Source organism: Bos mutus, chromosome 10 (assembly GCF_027580195.1).
Source record: "Bos mutus isolate GX-2022 chromosome 10, NWIPB_WYAK_1.1, whole genome shotgun sequence".
In the NCBI taxonomy this organism is placed as follows: Eukaryota; Metazoa; Chordata; class Mammalia; order Artiodactyla; family Bovidae; genus Bos; species Bos mutus.
The window spans coordinates 96,019,138-96,036,867 of record NC_091626.1 but is presented as its reverse complement, the minus strand read 5'-3'; the positions used below and the strand labels follow the sequence as shown (position 1 = coordinate 96,036,867).

Here is a 17,730-nt window from a genome sequence, read left to right as displayed (position 1 = left end):
TTTTAAATACACTGATTCCAGGAGGAAAAGAGAAATATTTCTTTTGGTGAGGAAGTGTGATTTACATGGGGGTAGGAGGAATAGGCCTCTGGCTTAGTTTATTCAAAATTTGGGATGGTTTGTAAATCAACACATGGCTCAGTGGAACCATTCCTTCCCTTTAAGCAGCAAAATAAGGGCAGGTGGTATATCCAGAATGAAGGGCGAAAGGAAACTGGTATTTGGAGAAAAGTTTAGAGGCAGCAGAAGCCCAGAGTAGGACAAACTGTCTCGTCTTGGGCAACTCACTTATTCCTGGTCATCAGTTTCTACCTTAATGAAAAAAGAATGTTTTAAGTCAGGCAATCTCTAAAATCCTTTATAGCTCTAAAATTTATTATTTTGACAGACTCCTTGGTCTAATTATGTGAAAAATATTAAGCGCCACATAGTATATTAAATAATATCCTGGGGCCTTGCTGTTCTGTGTCAGGCCTTTCCCCTTTGAAGGGTACTCGATGATTAATTGAAGCTTCTCTTTAGAAGCCCTCCTTTCCTTGCTCGTCTGTCTCGGTTCACTGGGCACACAAGGTGTAACTAAAATGTTTATGGAAGACACCCACTACTACACCATGTTGGGCGCCAAGGACAGGCATAGTAGCTGGTTGTACGCACATCCGTGTTGTTAGGAAGAGAACTTAGCGGTGATAACTGCATTGGGTTTGCCATCTTCTGCTGTAAATCAGGGTCACCTCCGGTCTACTGTACAAAAGAGCTTGTCCAGTTGAATTCTGACAAAACTATTTCTGCAGAAATGGGAAGAGAGCTAATTAAAGTAGGGCACTAGGGGATTGGATGGATGGACCTGTTTCAAAGATGTAGTGCCAAATATCTACTCTGATTCTGGGGGGACTCATTTTGGTAAAATACATCTGGCATGGTACGTGCTGAGGAGTACTCACTACTTACCTGTGTAAGCAACACCGTGGTCACTTAGAGGGGGGACGAGTCCCTTTTGCTTATAGCAGTGTGTGTGCAAACAGACATGTGTGGGTGTATACATGTCCCTGAGGCCCTCTGGAAGATACAGGACATACTTTATCTCTTTTTTCATTCTTTGGACTGTGATGTTGAGGTTTACGTTTTAATGATGTGGTGATGCTATGATGAACTTAATACTATATATTGGGTGGTCATCTCTTCACATTATGAGAGTGATGATTATCTCATGATAAGAAAATATTTATTTGATTTTCCTTAAGGAGCTTACCAAAGGCTATGATGGTTGATAAGGATTTGAGTTAAGGTGGATTGGCTTTGGTTAGGTCTAGAAGGAAAAATAGAATTTCCTCAACTTTATTTTGTAGCCCCACCCCACCCCACCCCTCTTTAAAGGGAAACTGCATCTCTAAATTGTTTTATCGCTCATTTCCTTTTATCGAGAGGTACTTTTGACCAACCCTGATACGAAGTTGTTGTATAGTGGCTAAGTCGTATCCCACACTTTGCGAGCCCATGAACTGTAGCCTACCAGGGTCCTCTGTCCATGGGATTTCCCAGGCAAGAATCCTGAAGCAGGTGGCCATTACCTTCTCCAGGGGATCTTCCCCACCCAGAGATCGAACTCTAGTCTCTTGCCTTGGTAGGCAGATGCTTTACCACTGGGCCACCAGGCAAGCCATCTACTCTAAGTGGGGTTGCCTGACAAGAGGACAGATGGGAGTGTGCATGCAGAGTGTCTAAGTTATAAATCAACAAATAATTAAGTCAAATACTTTCTATCCTCTTGCCTTAAAAATAGATTGTCTAAACTACTCGGTTAAGTCAGGTTCTCATGTAGCATTTCCAGATTCCTGGGAGTTCTGCTTTGGGGAATATCAGCATAGGCAGAGCTAGCCCCTCTGGTTGGCTCTGTGGCCTTTATCCCTCCTCAGCTCCATCGCTTATCACGGGGTCTGGTACAAATGCACATGGGTTCCTCCACCCACATGGCCAAGGTCTGTGTAGACCTGTACAAATAGTCCCCAGGGCTAGTCCACTGACAAGCATGATTTGCCTTCAGAAAATTGATCCAGAGAAGAGGCCTGCACAAGCCCTGGGAACACACCTGGGGCTCTTTGGGTAGCAAATTATAGTCCCCCAGGGTCTAGAATATGGTCTTGAAAGAGAGTCTGGGTCCCCGTGGGGTACCATGTTGGCTCTGTGGACCCCTGGTCCTGTGGAGAGCTGTTGCATAGGACGGTCTGCTCAGGCCATCTCAAAGACCTTCAGGGAGTGGTCCCTTGGGATAAAAGGGAGGCATTGCTGTCTAGTGTGATATCAAAGCATATTATCAAATTCCATTCTGTTCCCTTTTCCTCATCTGCTCAGTCATTTCCTTAAGTTCAACCTCCTTTTTAGAAACCCAGTCCTGTTCCACTGGGCGCAGGACTGTACCATGGAAACCAAACTTAGCCATGTTACCGATGGATAGAAATTAGAGCCAAATCTTTCAGGGTAATTGATTTTTATTTATTGGTCAATAAAAGGTACCTGGAGCTAAAGGACGCTCTGTCAGAACAGTTAATTATCCATTCTAAACCAGCCCTTTTACAGGCATTTAAAAGCCGATATTGATGCAAAAGCAACAAAAGCCTCACTCTACTGTTTTGCATGAATTTTCCCTTTAGGTTTTTCTCTGGGAAAATTTGAAGGCAAGGCAGCAAGACTTCCCGCATCATCGTTTCAGTCTTCTGCCCTTGTGTGAACACACAGCTTCTCAGCTAGTTTCCCTGGCCCTTAGATACAAGCCTGTGGAAGAGGTGCACGGAGTGTGGTGCTGGCATCAGGCCCCTGGCAGGGCCAGTGCCCTGTAGTTGTGTGTGTTCTCCTTGGTATTTGACTTGGCTCCTGCCAGTCAAGTGTTGACCGCTCTCCCCTTTTCTTTCCCTGCAGCTCGAGAGGAGAATGTGGCCACTTTCCGAGGCTCAGAGTACCTGTGCTACGACCTGTCTCAGAACCCGATCCAGAGCAGCAGTGATGAAATCACCCTGTCCTTTAAGACCTGGCAGCGGAATGGCCTTATCCTGCACACGGGCAAGTCGGCTGACTATGTCAACCTGGCTCTGAAGGATGGTGCGGTCTCCTTGGTCATTAACCTGGGGTCCGGGGCCTTCGAGGCCATTGTGGAGCCAGTGAATGGAAAATTCAATGACAACGCCTGGCACGATGTCAAAGTGACGCGCAACCTCCGGCAGGTAATGGCTGAGGGCAGAGAGCGCCTGGAGGCTCCTCTTAGGGGGCTGGGGAGGGGGTGTGAAGTAGGTGATGGGCTAGGTTACATGGAGAAGGGTAGAGGTACCATATGGGTGAGCATTTGTCAAGCTTTCTCCCAGCCTTTACAATTTCACAAGGATAATGATTAAAATATGTTTCTCCTCTTACTTCAATTCTCCATGTGTGCTTGTTATTTAAGAAAAAAATTCAGTTGTATAGATAATAAAAGTTATAAATACTTCTTTATTCTGCTTTCTTTTTTTTATTATCTTCTTGATTACATTTGTACCTTGTATTATTGTTAAATTCAGTTAGGGACAGCATTTTATTTCTATAGCTTGGTAGATTTTCCTCCTTTGAACGTATGTTTTGTTTTTTAAGTAAGTTAGCCATTGCCCTGATGCCATGATTTTAATTTCTTCCAGAGAAAGTCTTTCTTTTTCTCTTCCTTTTGATTTACCAGCCCCTCACTGATTTTTTTATTCTTTTATTTTATTCTTTTGGTTGTTGTGTTAACCTCTAGCCTTGGAGTGAATTAGCTGGAATCTTTCTGAATTCCTTTGTTTCTCTGTTCCTTGCTGCTACGTTATTGCCCCTGTCTCTACCTCCGAGACTCTTCAGTTGACTAGGAGGCCTGGAAAGTGGAAGGACCCACATTAAAAAGTCAACTTTGGAGCAGCCTTTCCTGGTTCTGTACGTGCTTGAGAACTCCCATCGCTTGCTGATGCTATGCAGGCGACTCCGTCAGGTGACAACACTCTCAGAAAACCTTAGCCAAGTGAGGTTGCTTTCTGTTCATAACTAATAATAATCAAACAACAGCAACAATAATAATATTTCAGCAGCCCACATCAGGAAAAGATTAAAATCACTTCCTGTAAAAGTCAAGGTCTGTCCTGAGACTGCCTTTTCCAGCTTCTGTTTTCATTTGTTTTTTCTTCTTGTGAATTTGTCATTAAACCCAGTTGGACAGCCTTCATCCTTTATTAATCAGAAAGCATTATGTAAATTTCAAGAAGGTGCTTATCAAATTTTCTTCTGCAGTATGATTGATTTAATGCCTTCTGTAAACATGAAGGCATAAGAAGTGACAGGTATTTGCATATGTTTTCTGTTTGATAAAAGTGTAACTCCTTCATAATGCTAAATAAATGGAGAAGGCCCACCCACAGCAGAAACACACAATTTTCAAAACACCCATTTCTACACTTAAGCATGTCAAGGAAGCCCCAGGTTGGCTATTTTATTATATCTATGGTGCAGTTGCCAAATTGTAAGAGTTAGAGTCCCCAGACATCCTAATACACATAGATCGAACATTTTTGAATTACCATTTTATATTTCTCCTGCAAGGCCAAAGAATTCTATTGCTGACATTTTCTCTCATCATTCCTCACCTGCACTTATAGGAGAGACCCTCTCAGCTGCCAAGAGAGCCCAAGTGAAATGTCCATTCGCTAACATATAAGGGCTTGAAATGTTTGAGTTGCAGAGTCTAGACCAAAAAGTAAAATATGACCTTTTGTTGGTTTCCACTGGCTGGTACACAGTAACACCCTTCTGGCATCAGTCAGTGGAGGGGGAGATTTTCCTGTCCTGGGGAACAGAATCTGGTTGTGTTCTCACCAGCTGCTCTGCTTCTATATCTCTCTCCCACCCCACATGCTTCCTTGCCATTCTAGAATGATTTCAAATAGCCAGAAAAGGCTCACTTTGATTTCTACTAAAAACACTTCTCTCAGATAGAGTTGAGCCCTAATTCAGTCCTTTACACTGAAATGGGGACAGACCAGACTGTGATTCAAATACGGGTTGTGCTGTTTGAGTCTCAATAAGCAGAGGAAAGCCACGCTGGAGGGTTTCTCTTCCGAGTTCTGAGCCCCAGCTCCACTCTGTGCCCTTGGACAAGCCATTTAACCTTCCCACACCAATTTCCATTTGCGAGATGTTGATTACAACCCTCCCCAGCCATGTGTGGTAAATATGCAGAGCACCTTATGTTCCAGGAGGGTTATGAGCTCATCTGTGGTCTGGGTGCTAGACTCGCTGGGACACACACATGATTTACAGGCTGAGCGTTCTGTCCGAAGGTGACTGCCTCTGTCTGTGCCTAAGGATGCGGCTAAGAAGAGCTCTCAAGACAAGGCTAGTGAGGCCCGAGGGTGTTGGGGGCATTTCTTGGCAGAGGGAGTATGAATCTTTTTGAGAAAGTGCACCTAAATTCAGACCTCGTTGAAATTTGGACTGAATTTTGCATCCAAATGCAATTTATTTAAAGAGGAAATACCTCAGAAAAGCAGAGTTGACTTTGCAAAGAGAATCTTTTCAACCCTGAGTCATCTCAGATGATTATTTTTCCCATAAAATACACTTATAACAACTTTTTGAGTTCCCTAGGATACGTTTGAAGGAGTGGGAAGCCCTCGTCTATTTCAATTAAACTTAATCACTTCATGAATATTTGATAGGCTGATGGCAGCCATGTCTGCGTTTTTTGTAAGGGTGAATGGCTTCTGTGGTAAAGATTGACCTGAGGAAATTTTATTGGAATTTCCTTACCAAACGGAGCAGAGCTTTTCCCCTTTCTTCCTTCTTGGTCATCTACTCATGGTTCTGCTTTGGGGCTAAAGTCAGTGAAAGTGTTGGTTTGTTCAGTAGCTTTTAGGTTAAGTAGGGCCAAATTTGGGCTTCCCAGGTGGCCCCTAGTGGTAATCCGACAACCAATACAGGAGACATAAGGGATGGAGATTTGATCCCTGGAAAGATCCCCTGGAGGACGAAATGGCAACCCACTCCAGCATTCTTGCCTGGAGAACCCCATGGACAGAGGAGCCTGGTGGGCTACAGTCCCTAGGGTCGCAAAGAATTGGATACAACTAAAGCGACTTAGTGCACAGGGCAAGTTCAGACACTTGATTGAGGGTTCTGAGTAATGGAGAGAATGTGTATTATTTGTTCCAAACCATCACCAGGATTAGCACCAAGGTAGTAAGGAGTTTTTGTGGGGGTTTTTTTTGCTTTGGTTTTTGGTCCATGACCTTGAGCCCAAGGTCATGACCATCCCAGGACTTGCTTGACCTCGATATGACACTTTAATCAAACCACAAGCATAAAACTGGGTTGCCCGTCTTTATCTACCTCCAGCCCACTAATTTAACATTTGAAAGCTGTGAAGAAGAGACGAATCGTGGGGCTTCTGTAATCACTTTTGACCTGCCAGTCCTCTCTGCTACCCATGCAAGGAATTGCTTCAAAGCTTAAAAGACATTCCTAACGAGGAATGAGGGGAGCACGATGCCAACAGCAGGCATTCCAGCAGAGTAAACCAAATAATGGCATCATTGGATAATGACGAAGACTCGAACTATTTTGGCACATTCTAACGACACAGTTCCTGTAACCCAAGAAGGCAGGAAAGAGAAGAAAGTTCCCCTCCTGCCTCACAAAGGCACCCCAAGTCAAGGCAGTTGTGGATCTTTAAATTACCTCTGGAAATGCAGAGTGAGCTACATTATATGGCCTTCATCTGCCCGATGTGAACAGGAAACATTCTAAGCTCTTTTTGTTGTAGGAGAAGGTCATGATCGTCCACGCATGTAGTCAGAGTCAGATGTGAAAAATAAAAAGTCCCCAAAGTACGGGTATTTCAGCTCTATTTATCGATTTACCGAAGTTCAATGATAAACTTTGGGGGTCTTTTCTTTCAGGAGAGGTGGATTGTATATGTGCTGAGGGTGGGAAGGGCGTGGGGGCAGTGTTCATTCAGAAGAGCCCTTGGAAAGTAAGTATGATGCTACTTCCGACCTGGGTGAGGTCCCGTCTGGTGGTGTTTGGGAGAAGCGGGAGTTACGGACGACAAGGTGGGCTGCAGCTCCTTTCCTGGCTGCGAGCCTGGCGCCAAGGTTTTCCATAGAGTCCTGGTCTCATTGTCTTCCCCCACTCTCTTTTTCTGTGTCGGGTGCCTTTTTTTTGAAAAACTAACCCAAGATCATTCATGCGATGTGTCATTTTACTAACCGACTAATGTACTAACACCCTAACGACTCATCTTTGTTTTTAGTTTTTTTAATTAACAATCGTTCTGTTCACAATTTTTTAATTTCCTTTCTTCCCCCTTTTCCGCAAAGCACTCAGGCATCGGACACGCTATGGTAAACAAACTACATTGTCTGGTAGATATCATTCTTATTGTCTCTTTTTTTGGGTTTGCCGTGTGTTGCCCCCCTTTTCCTCCCCAAACCCCCCTTTTATCCTCTTTAGACTTGTTTCTTTTTTAAATTTTTTGTTGTTGGTGTTGAATGAAATACAAGCCTTTCTTTTTCTTTAAAAAGAAAATGGAAGGGGATGCATCTGTCCTGACAACATTTGGATGACTTTGGTTGGGACAGTTTCCTTTTCTCCACTATTTTTTTTTTTTTCCTAAAAAAAAAATTTTTTTTAAATAAATATTCTTTGTTTAGCTAAATTCATTTTGTTTTCTTATTTTGCAACTTCCAAGTTACAGACTAGGGACAACTGAGATTTCTATTGAGGACTTTCTTCTCTCCGTGTCTTCCTACCCCCTCACTCTTCCAACTTTCTTCCTCCCCCACCAACCCCCAAACTCCTGAATCCCCCCTTTTTCATTCCCTTTTGTGTGGCCGTGGCGGCCACAGGTGATCTGGGGAGGAAAGTACTCTGCTTCCTGTGTTCTTCCTTTCCCTTCTTGCTCCTTACTTCCCGCCTCGGCCAAAGGGAGCTCCGCCAATTGTGTTCTCCATCCAAACTCTGCATGGCATGTTCCTGTCTTGTGAATCCCCCATTAGCATCAGAACCTGTCTCCTCATTTTCCTCCTCGCTACTAACAACCTACCAGTCATCAAGCCTACACCACTTTCTTTTCTCTCTCTCTCTCTTTTTTTTTTTTTTGTCTCCACCCTTCTTCGTTCTCCTCTCATCCTTCATATATTTTGGGGTTGGGTTTGGACTTTTTCTTTTCTTTTTTGTGTTAGTAGGGGAGGTGGCAGGTAGGGGAAAGATGACCCTTTGGTGTTGAGTGTGTTTTCTTTCCTCACTTCCATCTTATTTTTCAGTTGATTTAGCGCATGTAGGTGTGAAGTGGATTTTGGTTCTTTTCTTTCATTCTCTGCACCCGGTCCCACGTCCCTCCCTTCTGTTCTTCTGCCTTCTCTCTTGGCTCCAGATAAGTTCCGCATGGGTGTGTCAGCGTAAGGTGCGTGCATGCTCTGGGGCCTCATCTTTTCTCTGCACCCTCTGCTCCTTTCATGGATGTTGGGTGTATGGGTGCTATTTCTTTCTGGTGGGCATTATTATTATTATTTTGGCTCTCATGCCTCATCATTCCTTTCTTTTTGTTAGCATTGCCTTTTTGGTTTGGGTCATTTCTTCCCTGGGTGGTGGTGATGGCAGTCAAGGGAGGACAGGGGTTGATGTCCTGGGTAGTCCACAGCATGTATCACCCATGACTCATCAAACTCAAGACCCTTTTCCTTCCCTCCCTGAATGCATGTTTGTCAGTGTGGTGTGAGCCGGAAAGGAAACAAATTAAAAAAAAAAAAAAGAAAAAGAAAAGAAAAAAAGAAACAAAAACCATCAACAACCAAAGACCAACCCCCTAACAAACCCCATCGTCTAATGTCTCCTTTGCTGTTTCTCACGACCACTGTAAATTACAATCGTTCAAAAATAAGCCATCATTTTACCAATGAACCGAGACAAGTGGTGTCGTCTGAGGATAGTTCCATTTTCTAGCCTGACTGAAGAGGGCATTGGGTAGAGCGAGCCGCTCAGCTTGGTAGTTCTGAGAAACTCTCCCGGGGGTCTGCAGGCGAACATTGGAGGCTTGGGCCACAGGGAGGCAGACCAGAAAATGGAACTTGGCTGCACATATCAAAATCAAACCAAAATTAGAAATAATACCTCACCCAAATCTTAAGAAAGTGATGCCACAGGTAGGGCAAGCCCCCGGATTTTGACAGGACCTTAAGGTCATTGTTGGGATTTCTTTTGTCCCTGTGTCCCTCCACCAGGTGACCATCTCTGTGGATGGGATCCTTACCACGACAGGCTACACTCAAGAGGACTACACCATGCTGGGCTCAGATGACTTCTTCTACGTGGGAGGAAGCCCAAGTACCGCTGACTTGCCAGGCTCCCCCGTCAGCAACAACTTCATGGGCTGCCTTAAAGAGGTGAGTTCACCCATTCCGTTTAATACGCTGACTGTCTAAGCACAAGTGAAATTTCCAGTTCAGTGACTGACTCTGTCGTCTGATCTATGAGGTCAAAAGTTGTAGCAGAAAAGACTCTGGACTTGGAAGTGGAGGCCCCGGGTTTTGATCCCAGCTTGGCCCGGTTACAGGACCATGGGTTTGCCACTTAAATACCCTGTGATTCTGTATGCTCATCTAACTAATGAATCACCTGATCCCCACAGGTAGCTGTGTTTTATAAATGAAATTAAACAACTCAGATGAAAGGACTTTGAAGTCACGAGGATATAGACCTGTATAAAGTTTGATTTTGTACTTTCGACTCGGCAAGTCAGGAAGCCTTAGCCAAAAGTGGCTCCATTTGCAGCTGTGTGTCTTGTCTAAAACATAACATACGTATTACTTTACCTTTGCTGAACTTGGTGTTCCCAAGAGTCTCATTATTGAGATCAAGAAAAATTCTTGGAATGTAATATTAAGGCCCAGAAAACTGGTTTTTCTTTTTTTTTTTCCTCCTGGAGAGCTAGTAGCAGCTATGAGAAAGCAGTGGGGTTTTGCCATTACTCATTTATTACTATTGTAGCTGATATGTTGAGACCTCTGTCTGAGAGCAAGGGAGCTTGAGTCAAGTGTAAGTTCAATCTCTAAGGTCAATTGTTGAGGCAAAAGAAATCAGACTTGATTTGCTGGATTCTTTCAGCAAACAGTGTCATCAGCACAGGGCACTGCCTTTTCTTTTGTTTAATCTAAGCTAAGCTTGATTGCCTAAGATAGCTATACCATTCCCCTGGGGAAATTCCTTGAGACGCTAACAGTGTTCTTTCTTGTAAATAAAGATCCCTTGTGACATGTTATGAGTCTCCTCTCGGAGCACATGTTTCATTCTTATTCTGGTTACTTGAAATTGGTTGCATATCAGTCACATATGAGATAGCATCATGCATGGACTCGCTCATGCCCCTCAGCTGTGAGCCGTGTTAGAGGGGAGTTGCATCTGTCATGTGCGGCATAGAGCAAGTGCATAGTAAGTACGCATTAAATGGATGAACTTATCAAATAATCATTGGGTACCTTTTTTTTTTTTTTTTTTGGCTATAACTAAATATAAAGGCTTTTGTAAACCATGATCTGCATATTTGAGGAATTTATAATATGGGAAGAGAGATGAAACTTCTCAGGGAACAGTTACAGTTCAGGACACTGTGTGTGCAGTGCCACAGATGAAATGCTCTAACTGAGCAGAGGAAGTGATACATTTTAGGTGGGAGTCAGTGTTGGAGAAGAAATGGTGTTTGAGCTGGGCCTTGCTGCAATAAACCATGTGTACATTGAGAGGAAGGGGTAAGACAGAGACGTGCCAAAGAGGGGAAAATCCAGGTACAGCTTTGTATTGTTCTTGGTCTGAAGGAGAAATGACAGGAGAGAACTCATAGTATGTTTTCCTCTCTGCTGGGTATGACCTAGCCTTCTGCTGACCACGGGGACCACACAGGTCATTCCTGATGTGGTTGCGGTAGACATAGCTCGCTTCTTCCCTGGGATTTACTCCCATTTGAGGAGGATAAAGGTATAAACTTCTCAGTGACTAATGAACCTTGAAGGAGTCTTAAACACTGTTAAATCACACTCCATTGGAATTGCCCTCTCATCAGAAATAGATGGCCGTGTTCTGTTTCCTCGCTGGTGGCTCAGGAATGAATGAGGCATTGAACACTGTGCAGAGCGCATCCGTTTATGTAGTGAAACAGCCCTGAACCACCTGGAGTCTCTCCAGGACAGCATCTGGGGGGTGGCCTCTAGGAATCATCAACCCCCTCCACTGCCGCCCCCCCCCACCCCAGAACACAATTATGCTTTTTGAGACAAGGAGACAATTTCCCAACTGCAAATCTATCAGTCAAGAAGGATGCCCCTGAATATTTTGAAACAAGACTCATAAAAGTATGAAGATATCTCCGATGGTTTTATCCATGGAGAGCCTAAAGTAAATAAAATTTACACACACACATACCACTCTCTCCATGTAGAGAGCAGACAGCTTCAAAAGTCTGTGAAAAGTAGCACATAATAGCTTAAAAATTAAAGATAGTTCTGAAAAGCAGTGTCAATGACAGAAATAAAAATAACATCTTTTATTTATGTGTAAATAAAAATATACACATCTTAGCTAGTAGCTAAACAGAACTTAAAGCCAGATCATGTCAGACGGAATTCTAAAACAGTTAAGGAAATGGTAAGCAAAACTAGAACTTAACCTAAATTTTTGGCCCATCTCTCCTTTACATATATGAGATAGTCTTTCTAAGGGACTTGGGAGGCTTTCTCATTTGTCTGAATGTTTTAAACAGATAACTTTGAGTCTCATGAAATCCTAGCATATTATTTCTTTCCATTTAATCATTGAAATTCACTTTTCTGTGGGCAAATGTAGTAAATTCTTGTTCTTGGCATTTCTTCTTGACAGTTTAGTAAACAATAAAAGCTCCCAGCTCTGTTGGGACTTTGCTCCTTGATAAATCCCACTTACCCACTTCAACCATTTCCCTTTAGGACAGTCTGCAGTTATTTTCCAACTTCTTCTTCCCTTCTCTCTCTCTTTCTTCCCCTTCCTGTCATCTCTGGCCATTTGTGGTTCTAGGAGCTGGGTGCTTTTATGTGTTTTTGTTTGTTTCAAAATGGGGACCTGGGGAAGACATTATGGATTTATATTTTGGACCATTGATAGTTTGTAGCACAAAGTTGTTTTTATCTTTGGAACTACAGTTACTTTACTCAAAGTTAAGTTCTGGCTCCACACTTGGGTCAAAGCATCTGTGGATTTCACCTGTGTGCACAGCTCCTAATTTGATACCAGTGTAAAAGCATGACATGATCCAATTATTGTGTTCTACTTTGCACGCCCTAGTTATCAATTCAAGGTTTGTATCCACTTAAACATCACAAAATCCATACTTGTTCCTCTTCATGTTTTTGTGTTTTAATGTGTCTGTCTGTCTTTTGTTCTTGCTGTGTCCACAGCTCCTAGAATGGTTCTTAGCACCTAGTGGGCTCTCAATAAATATTTGCTAAATGAAATCTCATGTTTGTAAGTGAAGAAAAAAAACAAAAACCTCTAGATAAATGCTCTTAGGCACACTTGCCTATGTGACTTTCTTGGAATCATTAAAGAACATCCTGGCATGGCAATAGTTGAATCTTTCAGGAACTTGCCAGCTATCTGATATGAGAGAGATGTTACATAAAAAGGCCCAGCATGGCTAAAAGAAATATGTTGGCACCCCTTCTGGGAAGAACAGGATTGAAAAGACTTTGAGGAGCCATCATAGTATAAATGAAAAGAATGCCAAGTTTAAAAATCAGAAAACCTGGTTAGGAATTCCAGCTTTCTTACTTCCTGTATGGCCTGGAGTAAGCCACTGATCTTAATTGAGCCTCAGTCTCCTAACCCATAACATGGAGATAATAAGACGTCTGTTGTGTTCTTAAGAACGAATGGAATAATGTACGTACAAGTGGAACCATACATAAATATACAATGAAGTTTTGCTACAATAATTGTGATTAAGGATTATGTAATGATTCTTATAAAACAGTTTGTGACTATAAATGTAAGCATAAGTGAATATTCATTATCACATGCAGTGTCTGCATTTCCCATATTACCAAGTCACTGTTTGGGGGGAGAACAACTTTATTCTGAGGTTCGCCTTACTAAAATTCTCTTATTTTCACTGAAATAGGGATCGTCCATCTCACCCACACTCAGTCTTTACCTAGTCTGTTGCCTTTGGAAATTTCTTTGACACCTATCAATCTCCCTTCTATTAAAATGTGAGCTCCATGAGGACAGAGGCCACATCTGTTCACAGGTGTTTCACGAAACACCTAGAAGAGTTCTTGGCTTAAAATAATGCCTTCAATAAGCATATCTGGAATGAATAATTAATTAATGAGCAGACCTCATGGAGCTCTAAAATCTGAAATTTGGATCCACAGGTATATGCTAAAAACCTACAATATGCCAAGGATATGCTAAGATACAAAGATGCATCAGAATCCTTACCTCAGGGGACCTCACAGTTAGTGGGGGACACACAGATATATTTTCAAGAAAAAGCATTTAATGCACAAAAAGAGGCATTCCCAGGTGCAGTGGGGCTGCTGAGAAGAACTTAGAATATCACAGGGTTCAGGAAAACTCTGGAGGCAATGATGCCCAAGAAGAAGACAAACAGAAATGAACAGGGAAAAAGTGATGCTCTGGGGTGACAGGGCAACATGAGCAAGGGCCAAGAGACAGCAGATCGTGGTGTCTGGGCAAAGAACTTGCAGACGGTTTGCCAATGTCCGGGAACAAAACACAAGATCTGGAGTTTTGACGAAGTATCAGCAGAGTTAGTTAGGGGCTAAGTCATGCTCTACCCTTGGACTTTGGGTAATGGGGAGCCATGGAAGGATCTGAAGCAATAGAATGACATGGATTAACCGGTTGTCCATCAGGCTTTAAATTCCCTGACAACTGGTTAGTCCTTCTGCTGCTTCTACTTGTTTTATCTTTCTGTCCCAGGGTGCTGAGGAGCAGTCAGAAGGCTAGTCCGTTGGCTTTAGCCCTGGGCGAGGAGAGTGAGTCTCTGGATCGTCAGGTTTCTGCAGAAAAGTGCTTCCTTCTGACTCCCATTTCATTTTCCAGTGATCTTCCCTGTCAGGACATATGTTTATCCTTTCCTCTGTCCTTGGCATTCCTGAGCTCTTGTAGGATGAAGCACGGTGCAGGAGAGGAAAGCTAAGTTCAGTGCTGAGTTTCAGGGTCAGCGTCTCTATCATCAGGACCAGGGGGCCAACTCAGGCCCATCAGAGTTTCCTCCTGTGTTGTGGGATCCGGTCCTTTCTACCCCATCCTCAAGCTGTTACCTCTGCACTGGTATATTGCTTCTCCATTTGCCCCTCATTTGCCCAAGGGGAAGCTCATGCACTGCCGAACCCTCTAAGATTAGCCAGTCTAGCTCACTTCTCCTTTCTGATGGCATCTCTAGTGGGGAGGAAGGAAAGCAGGAGAACGGGGGGAAGTTAACACATATTTAAAGGAAAAAGGATTGGGTAGACCATCATTGCGCATATTACATTCCACATCCCTTTGTGATTATTAGCCATTTAAAACTGAATGGGATTTTGCAGCCAGAGATAGTCTCTGAACAGATGATTAATGGTTTAATCTGTAATAACTTTACATTTTATAGAACCCTGATAGGAGTCCACATCTGGTGAGCCAAGCTATTTAAGGCGGTGTTAATTCTGTTAATTGCTATACGTTTATTTGAATTGCTAGCACCTGCGGGCTTTGGGATAATGTGTTTGTTGTTGCTTTTGAAAAAAAAAATACTTATTTTATCTAGTCTCACTGTCTTTTGCTGCTATCTATTATTTGATCACAATTTTTCTTCTGGTTTCTCTTTTGTATTGTCCTCTTTTTACTTCCTATACCTTTTCCCCCTACCCCATTCTCATTTTCCTTGACCTTATGCTTCTCAATCTTTTGTTTTGGTATCCTTCATGATTTCTCCGGTGATGCTAAACCATTCTGTCCATAACCAGGTAAATTTAGGCCATGGCATTGGACCTAAAACTTCCCTTTTCCCTAGGGTCAGAAGAGGTTGGAAAATGGGAGGAGGGTTGGCTTTAGGAAGCACAAATCCAGGTTTTGAGTCTTGCCTAGACTTGTTCCTTACCAGCTGCAAGACTCTCAGCATGCTACTCGACTGCTCCCAGACTCAGCTTTTTGTCAGATAATAATAATTCAGGCATTTTTATATCAGATCAGATCAGTCGCTCAGTCGTGTCCGACTCTTGGCGACCCCATGAATCATAGCACGCCAGGCCTCCCTGTCCATCACCAACTCCCGGAGTTCATATGGCGGGGGGTGGGGGGGGTCGGGGGGGGCAAATGTGGTAAAAAGTGGAAGTGCTTAGTAGACTGTAGAGCACTGTGCAAATGCCAATGTAACTGTTTATGTTATTAAATGAAACCAAACTGATCTGTTTAAGGAATCACTTGCTGCTCTTTGCTGTTTCTGCAACTAATAATAATAATAAAGATAGCAGAAGATGCGAGAGTCCAATTACTTTAATAAAAAGAGCATCTGAATTAGAACCTGGCCACCAGGTCCATTTCTGGTACTGATAACTCCTCTGTGGACACCCATGTCTTGATCTGTCAAATGAGGATTGTTATCACTGTCACACCAAACATACCCTACCAAGGAGCCCTTCTAACGTAGAAAGACAAATTGGATAGCAACACATAATTTATTTCTCTCCTGTTCGGAAGATATGCAGAAAATCAGGGTATGGGTTTGGAGGAAAGAAGGCTTTGGCAGAATGGAAGGGCCGATAACAAAAAGGAGACAGAGAGGAACAAGATTCCAACAAGGTAGAAAGAATTAGAGACATGAATCAGAATCTGGGAAACGGGAAGAAAGCAGCAGCAGAAGACACAAAAGAGAAACTGTGTCTCAGAAGCTGTCTATTGTGTTGACCATAGAAATTGCCATTTTCCTGGGTTAAAAAGTCAAACATTGACAATGTCATGTGATCCAGTTTAAGAATGAAAGTTTTGGACTTCCCTGGTGGTCCAGTGGCTAAGAAGCCGCCTGCCAATGCAGCGGACGTGGATTTGATTCCTGGTCCGGGCAGATCTCACGTGCTGCGGGCAACTACGCCCGTGAGCCACACGGACTGAGCTCACACCCGAGCCCACACACCGCAAGGAAGAGCAGCCCCCTCTCGCAGCAACTAGAGGAAGCTGTGCCCACCAAGGAAGACCAAGTGCAGCCAAAATAATCAATAAATACATTGAGAAAAAAGAATGAAAGCGTTTTTTAAAAAAGAGAATTAATTGGATCTTCTTGAATTAGGGCTTCCCTGATAGCCCAGTTGGTAAAGAATCTGCCTGCAATGCAGGAGACCCCAATTTGATTCCTGGGTTGGGAAGATCCTCTGGAGAAGGGATAGGCTACCCACTCCAGTGTTCTTGGGCTTCCCTGGTGCCTCAGCTGGTAAAGAATCTGCCTGCAATGCAGGAAACTGGGGTTCAATCCCTGGATTGGGAAGATCCCCTGGAGAAGGGAAAGGCTACCCACTTTCTGGCCTGGAGAATTCCATGGATGGTATAGTCCATGTAGTCGCAAAGAGTTGGACACAACTGAGTGACTTTCACATTCACTGAAAAGAGATTAATTTCTGGATTACCAGAAGCTGAAACGGGCAGGGGAGAGAATGGCATTCAGTGTCACAGAGGAGGAGTTGAAACCCTGAGCTACTGAGGATTCATGATGAATATGGGGCTTATGTCACAGAGGAGCAAGGTGTGAGCACTTAGCCCAGGGTGGCTGTAAGAAAGCAGTGAGAGGCTGAGAAAGAGTATCCAGAGGGTGAGCCTTCCTATACTCAGTACTGCAGCGCTGTCACAAACAGGGAGAGGCTCTTCAGTTAATGCTGGAAGAAAATGTTAAAGGGTGGTTTGCTCCTTATAATTGATGGGCTATTGGTGGAGAACTAAGATAGGAAAAACATTTTTTTAAGAGACCTGATACTCACTTTCCCTCATTTCAATGACCGTTTTCTTGATTTTCATTCTCCCTTATGTTCAGTCCAGTGATTTAATGTCATTGATTCCTTCCTGGCTCCCTTGGTGAGCCTGTGAGCTCCCAGTCCATCAGGAACTTCCATTCCTCTGGCTGTGCTTATTTTGTTCATTGCTGGACACCTAACCCAGTTTGTATCAGGGACAGATATTCAGTTTCAGGACTTTGTATCTTGTAGGGAAGTACTTCTCCTTTTGAGCTGCAACTTGGGATGGTATAGGATTTGAGCTTCTGGCCACCATCTTGCCACCCCATTGGGACTAAAAATGAAGCTAGAATGGAGCAAAGCAGAGCTAAAAGATGGGGAGAAACTAGGTTCTGGTGTCACTTTTGAGGCCCTGGATAAAACATTGTTCCACCTAGACCATCCCTGACTTTCCAGCCATGGTTGAACACATTCCTTCTTTTGTCTAAACCAGCCTGAGCTCGATTTTCTATCATTTGCAACAGACCTCTAAGTTATGTGAAAGAATTCCTTATTGCTATTTTACCCCTGTCTTCTCTGATAAGAAAATAGGTCTTTGGCCAGGAGAAGATTAAGTTAAGAAATTTAATATCAGAGCTTGCTAAGTAGCACCTAATTGCCGTGCATTACTTTAAATTTCTTGACTTAGATGAATGATACAGAGAGAATTTGAAAGTAA

At 43.2% G+C, this 17,730-nt stretch overlaps 1 protein-coding gene across 1 annotated transcript in view; it reads left to right on the top strand.

Moving 5' to 3' along the window:
* The window catches only part of NRXN3 (neurexin 3), a 1,738,078-nt gene that overhangs the window by 417,314 nt on the left and 1,303,034 nt on the right, over positions 1-17,730 (top strand). The window contains 2 exon segments of the mRNA XM_070378549.1: positions 2,914-3,215; positions 9,264-9,425. Of these exon segments, the coding sequence (XP_070234650.1) occupies positions 2,914-3,215; positions 9,264-9,425 (464 nt within the window).